The sequence below is a fragment of the Styela clava genome, chromosome 1 (genome assembly GCF_964204865.1).
Source record: "Styela clava chromosome 1, kaStyClav1.hap1.2, whole genome shotgun sequence".
NCBI lineage: Eukaryota > Metazoa > Chordata > Ascidiacea > Stolidobranchia > Styelidae > Styela > Styela clava.
Genome location: NC_135250.1, coordinates 10,402,684 through 10,419,674, shown reverse-complemented (window position 1 = coordinate 10,419,674; position 16,991 = coordinate 10,402,684). Strand labels below are relative to the sequence as shown.

Sequence of the window (16,991 nt, the reverse complement as noted above, 5' to 3'; positions counted from 1 at the left end):
TATGTAAAAAGTGTATTTTCGATGTGATGATAAAATAAACTACTGATTACTGAGTGTATGGTGAAAAGAAACGAAATAAAGAAAAAAACAGGGGGCCACTGGAAAATAATATGGAATCTGGAAAAGGAAGAATTGGCCCAATCATCAACCAGGGCCTCCATGTGGATCTCATTCTTAGCAAAGTCAAATACCGATGTAACGTTGTGAATGAATATCAAAGCCTTGCTATTTTCATTAAATTTTGGTCAATGACGACTTGCACTGAACTCAAAATATTTATAAATACGCTGGTTGAGACACATGCGGTTAAGCATCTGACCATCCGGTATATCTAGACCAGTCTGCAAAGATATGTTCGCATCTACGTTTTTGCCTTGCAGAACTCAACTGTCTTGGATTAAACATAAAATCTCTTTTAACGTATGAGCTGTTGTTCAGGCATACCCGAAAAGTGGAAAGTGTGCAAAAGTAAGCGAAAGGTCAATTTCACACTATATGATGCAAAATCAAAAGCAGGTACTGTAACGTCTGGAATGAAACTGAAGGCAATCTGTCCAATAAATTATTTGCTTACTTGCAGTTTAAGCATTTCAAGGAATCATTTGTAATATTCCCGAGCTGAAGCATATCATAATTTGGAACGATGGATGCGGTTACCAAAATAAGAATACCACGGTAGCCAATGCATATTCTAGTCTAACAAGAACTTACAACATAAATATGGAGCAAAAATGTTTGGTGGCTGGACACGCACATATGGAATGTGACTCAATGCACATCGTCATTGAACGTATATAAGATCGTAGAAGACATTTTTACTGAACAAGATTTAATCGTACTTATGGAATCCGCATGAATCAATCCATCACCCCCGCCAAATGGAGCACACTGATTTCAAAAGAATGAATCAGTTGTTCCCTCAGTTGATTTCAAAAGAATGAATCAGTTGTTCCTTCAAAGCATTAGATCCGGTAAGAGAGCAGAATTGGCTGCCATCATTTTTAGGATAACCTCACGAGTAGATTATACAAACTTTAATGAAATATACAATGAATTCATGTAATGAAGTTGTTTGTTAATGTTTTAAGTTCAAAGTAAGTTGATGATGTTTTGATTCTATAATATTGTTAGAGTTGTGAAATTTTATATTCTTCGTGTAAATTGAATAAAATACATCCGGTCTGGGGGTAACATATTTATTTAATGAAATTATTCTCTCATTATTTTTTCATCATTGCCGAATGGACCTAAACAACGTATATAGGTCAAGCGAATGCACGTAGAAAATATGGAATGAAGATGCGATTAATATTGCCTAACACTGGGTGTGGGAATGAAAAAATGCGGTACTTAATTTTTCGCATATGAAAATTTTTTTAGAAATTATATATATTCCAAAATATTAAAAAATTTGATAAAATGAATCTATATAAAAGAATTTTGAAAATGATTGAAAAATGAGAAAGTTATGAAGTTTTATTTCATTTACTCAAAATGTGGAAATATGACTTGGGCCATTCAATAGGCTGGCGATATGCACTCTTTGCGTCCATACATCGGATGTTCCGATACTCCATCATTGCAATTTTACCGAAATATTGGCGGTTGGCATAACATACTTGGCGCCAGAAACACGTTAGCTTTTGCACTTTTGACTACCCTTCACGGATACTCAAGTTCCAATAATCAATGTGCAAGAGAATTACTTGATTCCTTGACTTGAATTACTTGACGACATCTAACCGACTTCTTCCAAAATCAAATCCATGTATCTGAATGTTAAGACTGTCACCAATTACTACCTCTGACTTTTTGGCAATTCCCATAATCTGGTAAAAATTAGTTTTGAATCGCCAAAGAGCTGTGAAATTCACATGTCATTTATTCTTGCCTTGTGATGTTTGATTGTAAACGCATGTGTAACATCATCTGTGACTCTGTGAAAGCAGGATATGTCTGTCACATTTGCCTCGTACTTTTAAATACAATATCTCGAGCTATAATTCCGAGCCATTCTTATACATTCATTACAACGGTTATAATATTCTACTTTCGCTATATTTTGTTTATCTCCGCTTGGTCGCATTTGTATCAGCTGTTAGCTAGTCACCTCAGCCGCATCTCGCAGCTAGGATCGTACAACTGCTGCGGAGATCAGCAATAGGCCTTCAGGCGTCGCCGCATAGTTTACTCTGGGACTTCACCGTTCAGAGATCTGAATTAGTTGGTTTGGAAAAATCATAAAGCTGAAGGATGGCGATGCTTCAGGTATGTTAGATATATCTGTATATACTGATATTTGAAGGACTAAAGTCTGGAAGTTAATACTGCAATGACAGAATATTTTCACTTTGATTATTATAAATTTACACAGAACTGTGTTCGGTATTTTTGAAGGATTTCAGTATCTCTGTATGATACCGGTACAGTATATCGTTTCTGCATGCTATATATTTATGTGATAAGTTTGGGATACTGGGATATCTGAATTAGGATAGGATTTAAATTAACCTATTTATCCCGATTGAATCACCAGTAAAATGTTATTTTTGCATTTATCCATATATTCTCAATTGTTGTTGATGTTAAAATTTTTGTTTCAGGGAAATTCAAAAACATTTGATAACAAATGGCCGAAGATGCAACCAATTGTTCTCAAATTATTGGGACAAGAACCAGTTTCAAAAGAGGAATGGCAGGTAGAATAGATGTTTACAATTATCAACTTAAATTTAGCAGAACTAGGCCTACAATGTCAATAGACATGCCCTGTATCTTTATGTAAGGTTACATACATATATTAAGTTACGAGAATAACATACAGTTACTGGCTTAACTCAATCTACAAACATGTGGTCCAGTAATACGTTTTGGTTTACATTGGTAGTTTTGTGTGATATAGATTGAAGGTTCAAACTGAAAGTGAGATTTGACTTACTATGAGTTTACTCACATCTATATTGAGATTTTAGCTATTATGAAACTTATTTATGAAAAATGTTTTTAAAGTAATATTTGTTTAAACATTAGGATTATACTTGGAAATACAACCTGAATCATCATATTGATATTTCTAGACACTTCGGAAGCATGTCTCCTCAAAAAATTATAGTAGGCCTACTATAAAACGCTGTTATTCATATGCCAAGTTTCAGCTCATTATCTCTATGACTTCTTGCTGTTGATGATTTTTCTTTATATTTCATCGCCAGCTCTTATGCTGTTTCCTTCTTTTAGCAAATTTTATTGAGATTTCATGGAAAGCTAGATGGCAAGTGGAGGTGGTGGTTAATTGATAATATTTCTTCTCTATTTTTTGAACATGTTAAGGTTATTCAAGTTATTGTACGCAATTGGCTGAACTGGCCTGTGTTTTGTGCAAATCTTTCTTCCAATGTATCGAATCTTAATTTACAAAAATTTATATTTATGTTTAATCATGTTTTGGGACAATGGAGTACAAGAACATATTCTTTATTTTGTTTAGGATTTGTTTTACGACGTTCACACTGTATGTCTGTGGGATGAAGATAAAGGAGTGGCCCAAGTACATGAGGCTCTCAAAAATATAATTTCTAATTTTATAAAGAATGCAAAGATGGTAAACCGATTTTTTTACTTGAAGAATTGTCGATAAGATGAATTATTTAGGAAGATATGTCCAAACCAAATCGAATATTTATATCAATTCCAATTTTATTAAGCAATTGAAATCTTCCAGTGTGATCAAAATTTATTTCATCTTTTCTGCATTTCAAATGCAAATTATTGAATGTAAACTAACTTCTATGTGCTCTTTGCTGTACATAACCCAATTTAGAAAAATTTCAAAGATTTAGTATTAGAATATACTATTTAAGAATGTATCAGAACTAGTAGAATACACATTTTTTGCCAACCTCCGTGATTAGGTTATATTACTATAGTTATGTGATTGTGTAGAAAAAAATACATTCAAGTCAAATATTAGATTAAGTAAAATTTGTGAGTAATTTTACTCTGTCATTATGGATTTGAATAAAATTTTCTATTCTTACATCAAATATTTTTTTATTGTTTAGAAAGTAAAAATGAATGATGACAATTCTGCTCTCTTGAAAGCTTATATTTCGGTTTGGACAAAGTTTTTTGAACAATGTCTATATCTACCGCCTGCTTTCAGCACTCTTGAAAAATCACTTGAAAGTTCCGATAACAATTTGGGAATGAAGAAAAACGAGTCCAGAAATATTATTAGGAAGGTTGTATGGATTTATGATGTTACTAGTATAATAAGACACTCTTCTCTCTAAACGAGGCTCTGCACGAGTAGCCATTGTTAGGTGCTATTATAGTTTGGAAGGACTGGTTCAGTTTGTGACAACATGGGTGAGGTGGTTGTTCTCAGGATTTGAACCAAAGATTTTAACCTGCAATGACATCATAGTTATGTCTAATGTTTTAAAAACAAGGCCACTGCACCCATGTTATGTTTTACTTTTAGTTCTAAAGGTTGGATCATTAAAAATAGAGATAGTTGACTTACTCGGTTAAATGTTAGGAAAACTCTCACCTTCACAGGGACTCACTCGCGTTCTGATTTTGAAGGATGGTCCTTTTGTTGAACTGCCTTACGTCATATAGTGTTTACATAATGACTAAACAGATTTGATTTCTTACACCAACCAGATTCCCACATCTAGTATGGTATTATTACTATCAGACTGATGAATTATAGTAAGGATATATTTAGCAACATAGTTAATCATCATTTTAGCTTTCCCTCTGTCGCAAAATAGCTACAAAACCTATTGTTTATATATACTTATCTTATGTTGCTCTAAAATGTATCTGATATCAAATTTAATTTCATGTTTGATTTTTCAGTTGATGCTAGATAGTTGGAATGAACATGTTTTCTGTGATATTCGTCATCGACTTCAAGACAGTGCAATGATTTTGTTAAAAAAGGAAAGAGAAGGAATTTCTTTTGATTCACAACTTGTTATTGGTGTCAGACAATCCTACGGTATGTGTTTTTTATGGCCTGTATACTAAACTTACATACATATTAATTATACTTGATTTTTTCAATATTTACACGATTTTCAAATGCTTTTCATTGACAGATTTTCTCAAATCGTCTATAAATGATCTGCGATTTTAATTCCTGTGGATTCCTGCTGATATAGGCAGTTTAAAAATCTTGCGATACCTTGTTTACTGTCCAAGACTATGCAACTGGAACAACTAACTACCGTAGTTACCATTACCATACCACACACTAGTAAATAGATCAACCGTTGGTCAATGGACACCATATGATATGACTGTCTTATCGACTGTTTTCAACCCTTGGATAGATATGAAAGTTATTAAATGTTATTTATCTTTTAATCTTTTTTTTTCAAGGAAAATAATCTAAATCATTCAATTACTTGACAATTTTTATTATGAAGCTATCGGATCGATCTAAATGCTAGGACTGACAATGTTTTATCTTGAACTGTTTATTTCTTAATATATAGAAATGCAGTTTTTTTGCAGATTGTTTAAATATTAGTGTACTGGACACATTTTTTCTTTTCCAAATTTTTTTATATATTCTATTAATATACAGTAAACCTCAGTTCTGATGCCGATGACCGATTGAAAATTTATCGCGAACATTTTGAATCTGCGTATATCAAAGCAACTCAAGATCATTACCAATCTGAAGCTCCTGCATATTTAAGTGAAAACGGTGTCATAAAATACATGAAATATGTAAGTATAATTTAATACTTTTACAATTTATAAATATTGAAGACTAACATTATTGCATATTAAACCAGTAGAATACCTATTCAGAATTTGAAAAGTAATGGAATGAGAAGCAGTTAGAAGCTCCAATATTTTTCAATAAATATTATGTTTTGAAATTTAAGAAAACAAAAAGCCTTATGTGAAACATTCTAATTTTTCTCTGAAATCTATCATATAAAATTTGATTATCAAGTGTTCGGCAAAAAATTATTACTCTCTCACTCTTCTCTGGAGAAAAATGCTCACTTTTCTCCTGAGAAAAATATGGAAAGCTTTACTTGAGCAGTTGTAATAGCCTGAAGCTTAGCTTAACAAAATTCCTAACAGTATAATATTGATATTTTTCAAGGTTATTTGATTCTAAATTTTTGTTTCAAATACCATTTTTTTTAATTGTTGAGTTTCAGGGATGGCCAATACCGAATAATTAACTATTTCGAATACATTCGAAATTATTTTTTTCGAATATGAAATTTCGAATACTTCCAAAATAAATACAAGCTTATTTTATTGTATGGCGGAATCAGCATACAATAAACAATGGAATAACCGTTACCCACAAGCTGGCTACCAGAAAATTTATATCCGCTGATTGTCGTGATATTTTATAGTAGTATGCCTTTCTTATTTTCGTAAGTACGAGAGTGCGAATCGAAATTCATTGTAATAAAGCCGTTTACCATACGTTTTATGTCTACAGATGCCATGTATTTTAAAGTTACTTTAATAAAAGTGAACCTTTTTTTCGTAAGACGACGCAACCATGAGTTAGGCTGCGTTGAACAAAATTAAATCAATATGGCAAGGCATTTCAAATGCTGTTATCCGTCATGGATTTGAATATTTTGCACAACAGATAAGTCTATACTTTTAACAATCATTATCAAATCTATTTGCTGAATTGAGGTAGAAGTATAAATTATTTTTTTGTGAGTACGAAAATATGAATCAAAAATTAATTATAATCCAGCATTTTACCACACATTATATTGCCAAAGATTATTGCGTTATTCTAATGTTGTAATGCTTTCGTTTTTCGTAAGTACGAAACTATGAATCAAAAATTAATTATAATCACGCAGTTACAACACATTTTATGTCCACAGATTGTCGCCGTATCTTAGACTTAGAGTAGAAATGCATTAATTTATTCGTGAGACGGTGAAACTATGAGTTTTGTTAAGCACAATTAAATTGATAAAGTAAGTCATTTTAAATGCTGTTATTGGTCATGGATTCGAATATTTTGTCGCTACAGAAAATCATTTTAGTTAAAAGTCCATACTTTAATCTATCATTGTTAAAGTTATTTTCCTAAAGGCGGTAAATAATCTAAATTATTTTCTTGTGAGTCCGAAATTATAAATCAAAAATTAACTGTAATTGGGCAGTTTACCACACCATTTATATCCGCATATTGCCACGGAAATACTTTTATTTTTTCGTTAGTCGACGCATCCACGAGTTACGTTAATTAAATTAATACGGCAAGGCATTTTAAATACTGTTATTGTTCATGAATTTGAATATTTTGTCGCAATGGCAAATCATCATAGTAAAAAGTAGATACTTTTGACTGTCCTTATCAAAATTATGTGCCAAATGCGGGAAAAAGTGTAAATGTTTTTTTTTCTAATAAATCAACTTGTTTTTTCGGACTTGAGACAAGTTATTGGGTGTCGTAATTTGTAACAAAGCGCACGACTTTATTTAACTTATATAATATCTGACTAATTTTATTTATGTGAGACCCGTGGCTCAATACAAATGAATGCGTAAATTAGAAGCCTTGCATGTGGAAAACGATAGTGCCCAATTTGATAGTGCCCATCTCGCATCCGCGCAAATGTGACGCAACAATACGAGGCGCGCGATCGCACAGCAGATAACGAACAATTAAAGTGGCGATACTATTTCCTATTTCACCGTCATTGCATTACACGACACAGCGCGAAAAATCGTTCGAGGGTTCATCTTTAAAACGAAACACCTGGCTGACGGCGAAAAGTGGCTATTATTCGGAATTATTCGAAAATCAGCCGAAAAGGTATTCGAATACTTTGATATTCGAATGTTTTCGAATATTCGATTTGTTTTGGACATCCCTGTTGAGTTTGTTTTAGCCCTAAAACATTGTATACATTTTGTGTGGTCATTGTAAAAATCAAACCACTATCTATACGACAGTTCAATGGCCCTCTATGCAGGGGGAGATTGGCATATATACATCTCTTTCCTCAACTATTTTTTCTTACAATTGATGATATGTCTAAACTGGATAACACCCTATGAACAACCCCACTCTCCAGGATTTAAACCTCCATCCCCATGCAGGGTGATTATGATTAGTAAAGCAATGAAAAGCATTTTAAACAACTATTCCATCTAAATTGCCCGGATCTAAAATGATAAACTGATATACTATTCCCACTTCATAAGCAAGAGTTCTCGCTTTATCATTGATTAAGTCTACATATTGGTTGTTACCCTCCTCAGCGTAAATATAAAGAATTCTATCTATGTTGTTTGTGTCACTTTTCAAAAATTCAAAATTAATTTTGTTTTCTAATAACATGTCTAATGACATTTCTTTCTCTCTTTATTTCCCAGACGTAACTAATGTATACATTTTTCTAGGCTCATAAAAAGTTGAGGGAAGAGGAAGATCGGGCTGAACGATATCTAGAAGCAACTTCTGTACCTATACTTGTGAAAAGCGTCGTTTCTACTCTTGTAGAGAAGTTTTTAATGACTATTTTGTCTGAATGTCTTCCTTTGATACGACAAAACAACACAGAAGGTATCAGAATTTGAAACAATTGTTCTATAACGATAGATTGAAGGCAGTTGCCTATGCGATTCAAATGGAAATGTGGTTGAAGACCGAGTTTGCAAAATCAAAACCATAGCCATAACGAAGCGGTCATGCTTGATTCGAAAAAACAGTGTTCACATAAATTAAAATGAAACAGCGAAAATTTGAGTAAAATATCAGATCTCATAGGACCCGAAGGAAATTTTGAAAAAAAAAATAAAAGCCTTCTGACGGCACCTTCCATCTTGAAGTGTGGAAAATTTGAAATTGATCGGTCATTCAGTTACAGAAAAAAACGCCTTTTCCAAAGCAAAAAAGTCACCTTAACAACAGCAACAACAAATCAGCAAAATGATCCACTTTGTGTACAAAAATACACAAAAATTGCCAATACTATGAAATTTTGATTAATTGCTAGTCCTTGTTACTACTTGTTTGAATTGAAGCCTTTGAAGATAACTTGACAATATTTCATTTTAGAATTGAACCTGATGTTTTCACTCGTTGATCGAATACCAGATGCTGTCACTAAAATTCTGGAAGTTTTAGAATCTTATATTGTTGATGAGGGAAAAATTAATATGCACGAGTCGAGGGAGATCATAACAGCAGTATGTTTATCGAGATTATATTTTTATGCATAATATTTTTATATTACAAAAAGTTTGGTGTCTCTCCATTTATCAGTTTAGCGCCTTGTTGACAGCAGCATGTCTAAGAAATTGATTTTTTATTATTTAACAGGATTCAGAAAAGTATATTGAGAAACTCCTTTCGTTATTTGAAAGGTTTTCTAAACTCGTCAAAGATTCATTCAACGACGATCCAAGATTCTTAACAACAAGAGATAAAGCCTTCGAAATTGTTGTAAATGACAGATCAGTATTTGAACTTGATCTAAATACCAAGACAAAATCGTAAGTTTATATACCATTTTGCACATTCTGCTCATTTGACATGAATTCTTAGTAAATTTTGCGTATATCATAGTCTATCTACAAATTATAAAATTTATAATACTCAAAATAAAAATAATTCTGACGTAGCATTCTAGTTTTTAGAAGAAATTAATATTCTATTTGGTAATCTAAAATAGAAAATCAAGTTATTTAGATATGGACATTAACTATTATAATTGGTACTTTAATCCAGTGGTCGGCAACCACCGCGCCGCGGCCCATAGCCGGTCCGTGGAAAGGTGACACAAAAATGGACAAGGCCCTAATAAAACCTCTACAATCTAACCACAAACCCCACTACTGAACAACAGCACCCAACAGTAAACCAGACAAATACAACACATTTGAGCAGCCTCTATGACTACTCAAACAATTGCCCTATTGCCATGTTAGTATGTCACAATATTGTTACATCATTATTGTGTCCTCTCTGTTTGTTTGAGAAAGACTCACATCAGTCCGAATAAAATCCTATAAACAGAAATGATTCTTGTCTCTCGATAATAACATGACTATTGGGTCGCAGCTAACTGGTCATACCTAATCAGTGTTAATTCAATACTTCATGATAATAATAACGTCAAACATCAATCAATACACAGACATGGCTACAGAAGCTTTGACGGCATTGTTACCTTTCCTGGCATTGAATTAGGCTGGATGTAAGAAACATGTTATGTGTATCACTATTGACCATGTCTCCAAATTGGAAACAGTTAATGGCCAGCAAACAAATTGTATCACATTTGTTTTTGAATATATTGTCAACATAAATTTTCCAACACATGTAATTGATTACATAAGCTTAGTTTATTTGGATAAAGGTGGTTCGATAAAAATTTGGTGACGATTTACCGATCCGTCACTTTTAAAAGGTTACTGATTACTGCTTTACGCCAATCGCCAAATCAAAATTTGTAATTGCTAGGATAAAGATCATTTTACATACTGATAATTTATGACTTTCATTAACCCATTCAGGCAGTTCCAGACATCTTATGCTGCCTGCATTGGTTATGATTGTCACTTTTATTGGACACGTTTAGTGGACATAACGATCGTTTTGTTGTTATGTTGTTCTTGTTCTTGTTGTTCTTTGACACTTTTTGGACACCTAGTGGAAATATTAAAAAAACGCTTTTCTCTTTGATCACTGGACCAATTGCTGTGAAATTTTTGGAGGTTAAAGATGAAATTTTTCTCCAGAAGGCTATTACTTTTATCAATTCAAATATTTCTGTTAGCTCTGTGAGATTTGGTTTTGTTTGCTATGACGTCACCGAACGTTCTGCAGGCATCTGACGCCATTTTGTGTCCTACTGTACTGCTTCGCTTGGTGTGAATATATTTGTAGACTGTGTTCTGACGGTAGGGTAAACCGTACTGTACTGCGAACAGACTTGTTCATATATTTGGGCGTAGCTCTCTTGTTGTGTATTCTTCTTTAATCTGGAAAAATGGTTGTAGTGTCAACAAGATTTAGGCATCTTTTGCGACATCTGAAACATTAATTAATGTATTATTTTAGTTGGCAGCAAGTCTATATGCTGTCCTAAAAAGTTTATTTCGATTATGAACCATTTTAAAAAATGAGACTGTTTCTCTTTGAACAAGGCTCTACAAGAGCAGACAATAATATACATCCATACTTTTTTTTATTAATTTACGTACAATACATTTTGATTTTTAAATATTTAGGTCAGCAACAAAAATTCCACCCGAATCGAGATGTCCTGAATTGCTCGCTAATTATTGTGATATGCTATTAAGAAAAACACCAATGAGTAAAAAGTTATCATCGGAAGAAATTGAAACTAAGTTGAAAGACGTGGTGAGTATGATTTCTAATGTTTTTTTTACCAAATTAGGCACGAGAACAATCAGGAACAATGGTAATAAATTTTTATGTATTGTCTAAACGTGTTTTAATATGATCTTTACTATTTTCAGCTTTTGGTGCTCAAATATGTGTCAAATAAAGATGTCTTTATGAAATATCATAAAGCACATTTAACGAGGCGATTAATACTTGGTACATCCGCCGACAATGACAAAGAGGAAAGTATGGTTGAATGGCTACGAGAGGTAATTCATTTTTTTTGTTGTTGATTCTAAACACCAGGAAATATTTTTTCAAAAGGGCTGTTTTTGGAAAGTTGTGTTTGAAACACTTTTTTATTAATTAAATGGGAATCTTAAAAATATTCAAATCAAAATGTCTTTACAAAAACGATCTGTGATATTGAATGCTTTTCTGAAGTCATGTTGTTTTTAATTCTATTGAATTGTTTTACCAGAAAGTGTGTAATTGTGATTATATTTCCTTTACTTGGTTGCTTGTTTGAAGCTCTGTTCAAATGATAGCGTGAAAAGCACAATTTAAAATATTATTTAGTGAACTTTGTTTCCTTTTCCAGGTTGGAATGCCAGCTGATTATGTGAATAAACTTGCAAGGATGTTTCAAGATATTAAAGTCAGTGATGATATTAATCGCAAATTTAAGGAGCAATCTAGTAACGGTTCAGGTATAGATATAATTTCTTTTCAATAAGATGACATTGTGCAAATAAATAGACATGTAGGAAGGACCTTGGAGTGGTAAAGTTTTATTGGATCTGGAGACAAGCTTACCATATTAGATGAAGCTAGAGCTACCAGAAGTCTTAGTGGCTCCAACTTCTAAGTTGTAACCATCTAATTATTTTTTCACATTCATACAAATTCTAAAATCTATCCTTTTTAGGTTATACTTTGTTATATTTAACAAGTGAAATTTCTGTGTTAGCAAGTTTAATTTAAAAATTTAAAACTCTCACGTTTTTAAGTTGCGCTTCGGCAAAATTATATTTAGGCCCTTTTTCATGGTGATGGTCATACTAAAAAACTTCACTGGATATGAAGCGGAGCGCTTTCAATATTCTGTGGCTGAGCTGGACCCACGGTATATTGTGATTTCAAACCAGCTGCATGTAGGTACTCCAAACGTAAGCTGCTTTTTGAGCTTCCAAAATCCATTGTCGGAAATTACCTGTTATGTTGCGGTTTTTCTCTGAGACAACAGCTCGGAGACTGTCACCTAATGTCACACCAGAGTGATTGCTCCAGTTCCCTTTATTTGAACATGCCGATTCGCTTTTATATGGAGCGTTTTTAGGGCACATTTTATTCGATTATTTTTACGTATTTTACAGATATTGCCAATATCAAGATATTGAATGCAGGAGCATGGGCAAGAAGATCTGATAGAATATCAGTTTCACTTCCCACTGAATTAGAAGATCTTATTCCTGATGTGGAAGAGTTTTATAAAAAGAATCATCATGGAAGAAAATTGCAATGGCATCATTTGATGTCTAATGGCATAGTAAGCTATTTTTCTATCAAGTTCATAATGTATCATAACATGTAATGCCAGGTACAATTATGGAAATTTTTGCTTGGCATTGACAGGGTTATTAGGCTGTTTTATTGACGGTTTTAAATCTGTTGACTTTAAGTATTTCTAGATTCAGTTTTTGGAACGGATTTTTATTTTATCCATGTGGAGAGGAAATCCGATGAGACGGGTTAATCGTATGGTTATCAAAGCCTCTTGGCCGGTTACCAGTACAAGTGGGGTTTGGTATTATTACCAATTAGCCAGTTATTAGTTTCAGATGTATGGACTGGATGGTGGAGTAAGCACACATAATTATTCCCCCGTGGTTTGAACCTGTGATCTCGCTCCGAGTAATCAAAGGTGCGCAGAGCCAAAGTGCACACTTTGTATTAATTATTTAGAACACTATATAAAAGCAGAAATTGGAGCCTGAGAAGAATTTAACATGATTTTTAGCTTCAAGCTTAGACGACTCTGCAGTCAGTTTGAAGTCTTTATGAAACTGTTCAAATTCAAGAGTAATATAATGTTTATTCGAGTTTCCATTTGTATTTAGATCACATTCAAAACAGACTGTGGACAATATGATTTAGAAGTTACAACATTTCAACTAAGTGTTTTATTCACATGGAACCAGAGACCTCACGAAGCTATCACGTTTGAAAATTTACGCCTTGCCACACAACTTCCGGAGTCGGAATTAAGAAAAACACTCTGGGTATGATTATTGTATCAAGTTAACTGGACATAAAACAAATATATTATTTTCTTAATTGTGACTTAAGTGGAATAATACAGATTATTCAAAAGAACTGTGAAGCCGAACTTCTGTAATATTAAACAATTTTTTAATATTTATTAATTGAGAATTTTTTAAAATTGTTGCAGTCACTTGTTGTATCACCGAAAACAAAGCGTCAAGTTCTCCTCTGTAATCCCGAAGTATCATCACCAAAAGATTTTAATAATTCAACTTTATTTTCTGTGAATCATCAATATGCACTAATGTGAGTAAATGTTGCGTTTCATTAGAGTACTTTGGATATGATTACAAAAAAAATCTCATGAAAAGTGTACTTAATATCATGAATCAGGAACATCAAAAAGACGAATTATCACTTGGCCAACAATCTTGCTCTGATATTAGTCCTGTCAGCACCACTTGAATTTGTATTGAAGTGATGTATTTGGCTGGAGGGATACATCATAACAAGTAAATCAAGACAAGCCTCATCATACCATATCTGCTTAGGCTTTACCCACAGCCTTGGGAAGAATATCGATACCCTTTCAGGTTCCTCATCGGTTCCGCAACAGATGGCATGATAACTCGTTATGTATGAATGTTATGCTCAATAGTTAAGTCTCTTATAAATATTATTCTACACAATATACCACCATGTACTGCAAATGATGTTCAAAAATGTTTTCATTATAGCAAAAATGGAAAAGTTCAAAAACGTGGTCGTATTAATCTAATTGGAAGACTTCAGTTATCAACGGAAAGAACAAGGGAAGAAGATAATGAAGGAATTATTCAATTAAGAATATTGAGAACCCAGGTAAAATAAATGGTCATTCAATTTTTCTCTTCGAAAGATAAAGAGTGCTGTTTAGTTTTATCCCAATTATTAATGGTATTAGATTCGTATCCATTTAGTCGTGAAACATTTATCAGTTGGGCGTAAATTTCGCAAGTCTAACTACCAATTTTTCCTCCATGCCTTTTTGCTTATGATTCTATTATGTATAATGCAAGGATATTAGCGAGAATATGCATGTTTTCCATAAAACAATATTGCATGCTTATTTTTCATGTTGAAGCATATCAAATCGATATTTTTGCTACTATTTAATAATCAGCATAATTATTCGGCAAATGCCTCAAATTTTACTCATTGCCTCAAAAATTTCTCAACTGTCTATCTAATGATATTCGATAATAAATTGTTGTGTTTGGTGTTTTGGTATCATCAGTACAAAAAGTTGTTACTATTAGTAACTGTCAAATCTCAGGTTTATAATGTCGACTTTTTATAAATTTGCCCTGGACTGATGTTATTCTAATTATGTTTTGTTTCGTGAAAATTTTGTCAATACACAGGTATTCCTATCAATGGTGATCTCATGCTAAACGAACTTAACGTCTAAATACTTGTGTTCTCAATTCATATAATGTTCACTTTTAAGGAGGCAATTGTTAAAATATTGAAGATGCGAAAACGAATAAATCATGCACAACTGCAAACAGAACTGGTAGAAATGTTGAAAAACATGTTTTTCCCACAGAAGAAGTTAATCAAACAACAAATCGAATGGTTGATTGAACACAAGTACATGAAGCGTGACGAAGAAGATATTAATGTTTTTATTTATCTTGTGTAGTCAAAGTGTGTTTTTTCCTCACTTTTTTCCATCAACTCGCATCTGTGAATAATTACTAGGGAGTAAGCCAAGGATCTAGTCTTACCCCATTTTTGTTCTTTTTCTACATTTTGAAATATTGTCCATTTAAAACTGTTCACTTTCTCCACAAGAGACTATTCAAACTTAGAATATTGGAATTCCTTTCTTTAGCTGTGCCTTTTCTTAAGATTATTGTAGACATCTAGCACTGATTACACACACATGCTGCTATTGGAATGTCTTGTAACAGCCTATATAAACATGATATAGGATAGTCTTTTTAATATTAATCCTCTGGCAGAGGAAAGTGAAACATACGCAGGAGAAAGTGAAACATACCACAGCATGTCATATGGTTGCTAGACCAGGTTTGGCTTCAAAATAGCAAAATATAAAGTACATGCAGCTGAAAGAGTTCCATAAATATTTTGCCTACGATTTGATATTGCGGAAATTTAGAACTTGTGTACATTTTTACCTCATTTTTGAAACTGACAGCCAAGGATGTGTTCTTCCTATTTGAAAAAAAAGATTTTCTTTTCAAAATTCTGACCTGGGCAATACATTGCCTCAGTGATACATCCAAGGCTTAAAATAAACAGTAATTGCTGCTCACAAACTTTATTGCATTTAAAATTTGACTCCACCTTATAAACATTTTAGTTCTGCAACAAAATCTCAAATACTCGAATTTTGTGATTCCGTTGTAGTTTAAATTTGAAACTATTCAATTATAGCAATTGGAAACTAGGTTGAATTGAACTTGATCAAACCATTAACTAAATATTCATTGTACATCTATGAATATGGATGGATGGAGCATTCTGCCAAAGTTTGAATGCCCCATTTTCTCGTATCTTTTTGGTTGATACCTGCGTCATTGGGCGACATCAAAATAGTCAAATTTCAGATTTTTTTTATAAATATATAATATTGTTAATATCAATCAATAAATCAACTTTTAATGGAGTATCATTGTCGAATTCATGCCTAGTTATTTACCTACCATATTTAAATAGTTAAGGTTGAATTCGCTTATTTGTAGTCTCAGCAGTTGAGCGATCTTATTATTAGATGCATAATATGTACATGACATTATTTTTCTTTCATCAGTCATCCCATGAACTGCTGTGAGTTTTGCTCAGTTTGTAAAGTTCAATTAATCATGTTCATCCAATAAACTTAATTTTTGCACTTTTTTCTGAAAGTTCTGCTCACAACTATTTTTTTCATTTGATTAATATTAAATTTCGTCATTACTAAGTTAATAAATAATAAAGTTTATCTGTTGACATCGAATTTCTTTGTTTATTTTGAATTTAATTAAAATGCAAAAAATATTTGCTTGCTGAAGGCAAGTGAGAACAAAAATCTCAATCCATATGACTTGATCGGCGCTGATGAATCGTTCCACATGCGCACACTAGACACAATAGCCAATTAGCATGCTAATCCATGCACATTAATGCAATTATGGACCAGTTTTTTGACCAATTATGCCATTATCAATGAAAGACCTAAAGCTGGGGTGTGCACTAGGGCCCTAGGCGACCATTTGGTGCAGTGCTTCTCAACGTTTTTCATATCGCGGCCCATCTTATTGAGGTTTTTTTCATAGGCTAAAATAAGCCAAGGTAGGGTTGTCCA

At 32.8% G+C, this 16,991-nt stretch overlaps 1 protein-coding gene across 1 annotated transcript; it reads left to right on the top strand.

Moving 5' to 3' along the window:
* Positions 1-1,913: 1,913 nt before the first annotated feature.
* On the top strand, positions 1,914-16,643 carry LOC120344206 (cullin-5-like). Its single transcript, XM_078118915.1, has 17 exons — positions 1,914-2,268; positions 2,604-2,699; positions 3,488-3,601; positions 4,062-4,241; positions 4,867-5,008; positions 5,600-5,745; positions 8,422-8,584; positions 9,080-9,210; positions 9,344-9,516; positions 11,257-11,389; positions 11,509-11,643; positions 11,976-12,084; positions 12,751-12,923; positions 13,495-13,656; positions 13,827-13,945; positions 14,377-14,500; positions 15,129-16,643. The coding sequence occupies exons 1-17, from the start codon at positions 2,254-2,256 to the stop codon at positions 15,321-15,323; spliced, it is 2,310 nt and encodes a 769-aa protein (XP_077975041.1). The 5' UTR covers positions 1,914-2,253; the 3' UTR covers positions 15,324-16,643.
* The last annotated feature ends 348 nt before the right edge of the window (positions 16,644-16,991 follow it).

Bases quoted from the DNA above. Each gene is read 5' to 3' on its own strand.
- LOC120344206 (XM_078118915.1), top strand. The intron at 3,602-4,061 runs GTAAACCGATTT...TTTATTGTTTAG, and splicing joins TTATAAAGAATGCAAAGATG to AAAGTAAAAATGAATGATGA. The intron at 4,242-4,866 runs GTTGTATGGATT...TTGATTTTTCAG, and splicing joins CCAGAAATATTATTAGGAAG to TTGATGCTAGATAGTTGGAA.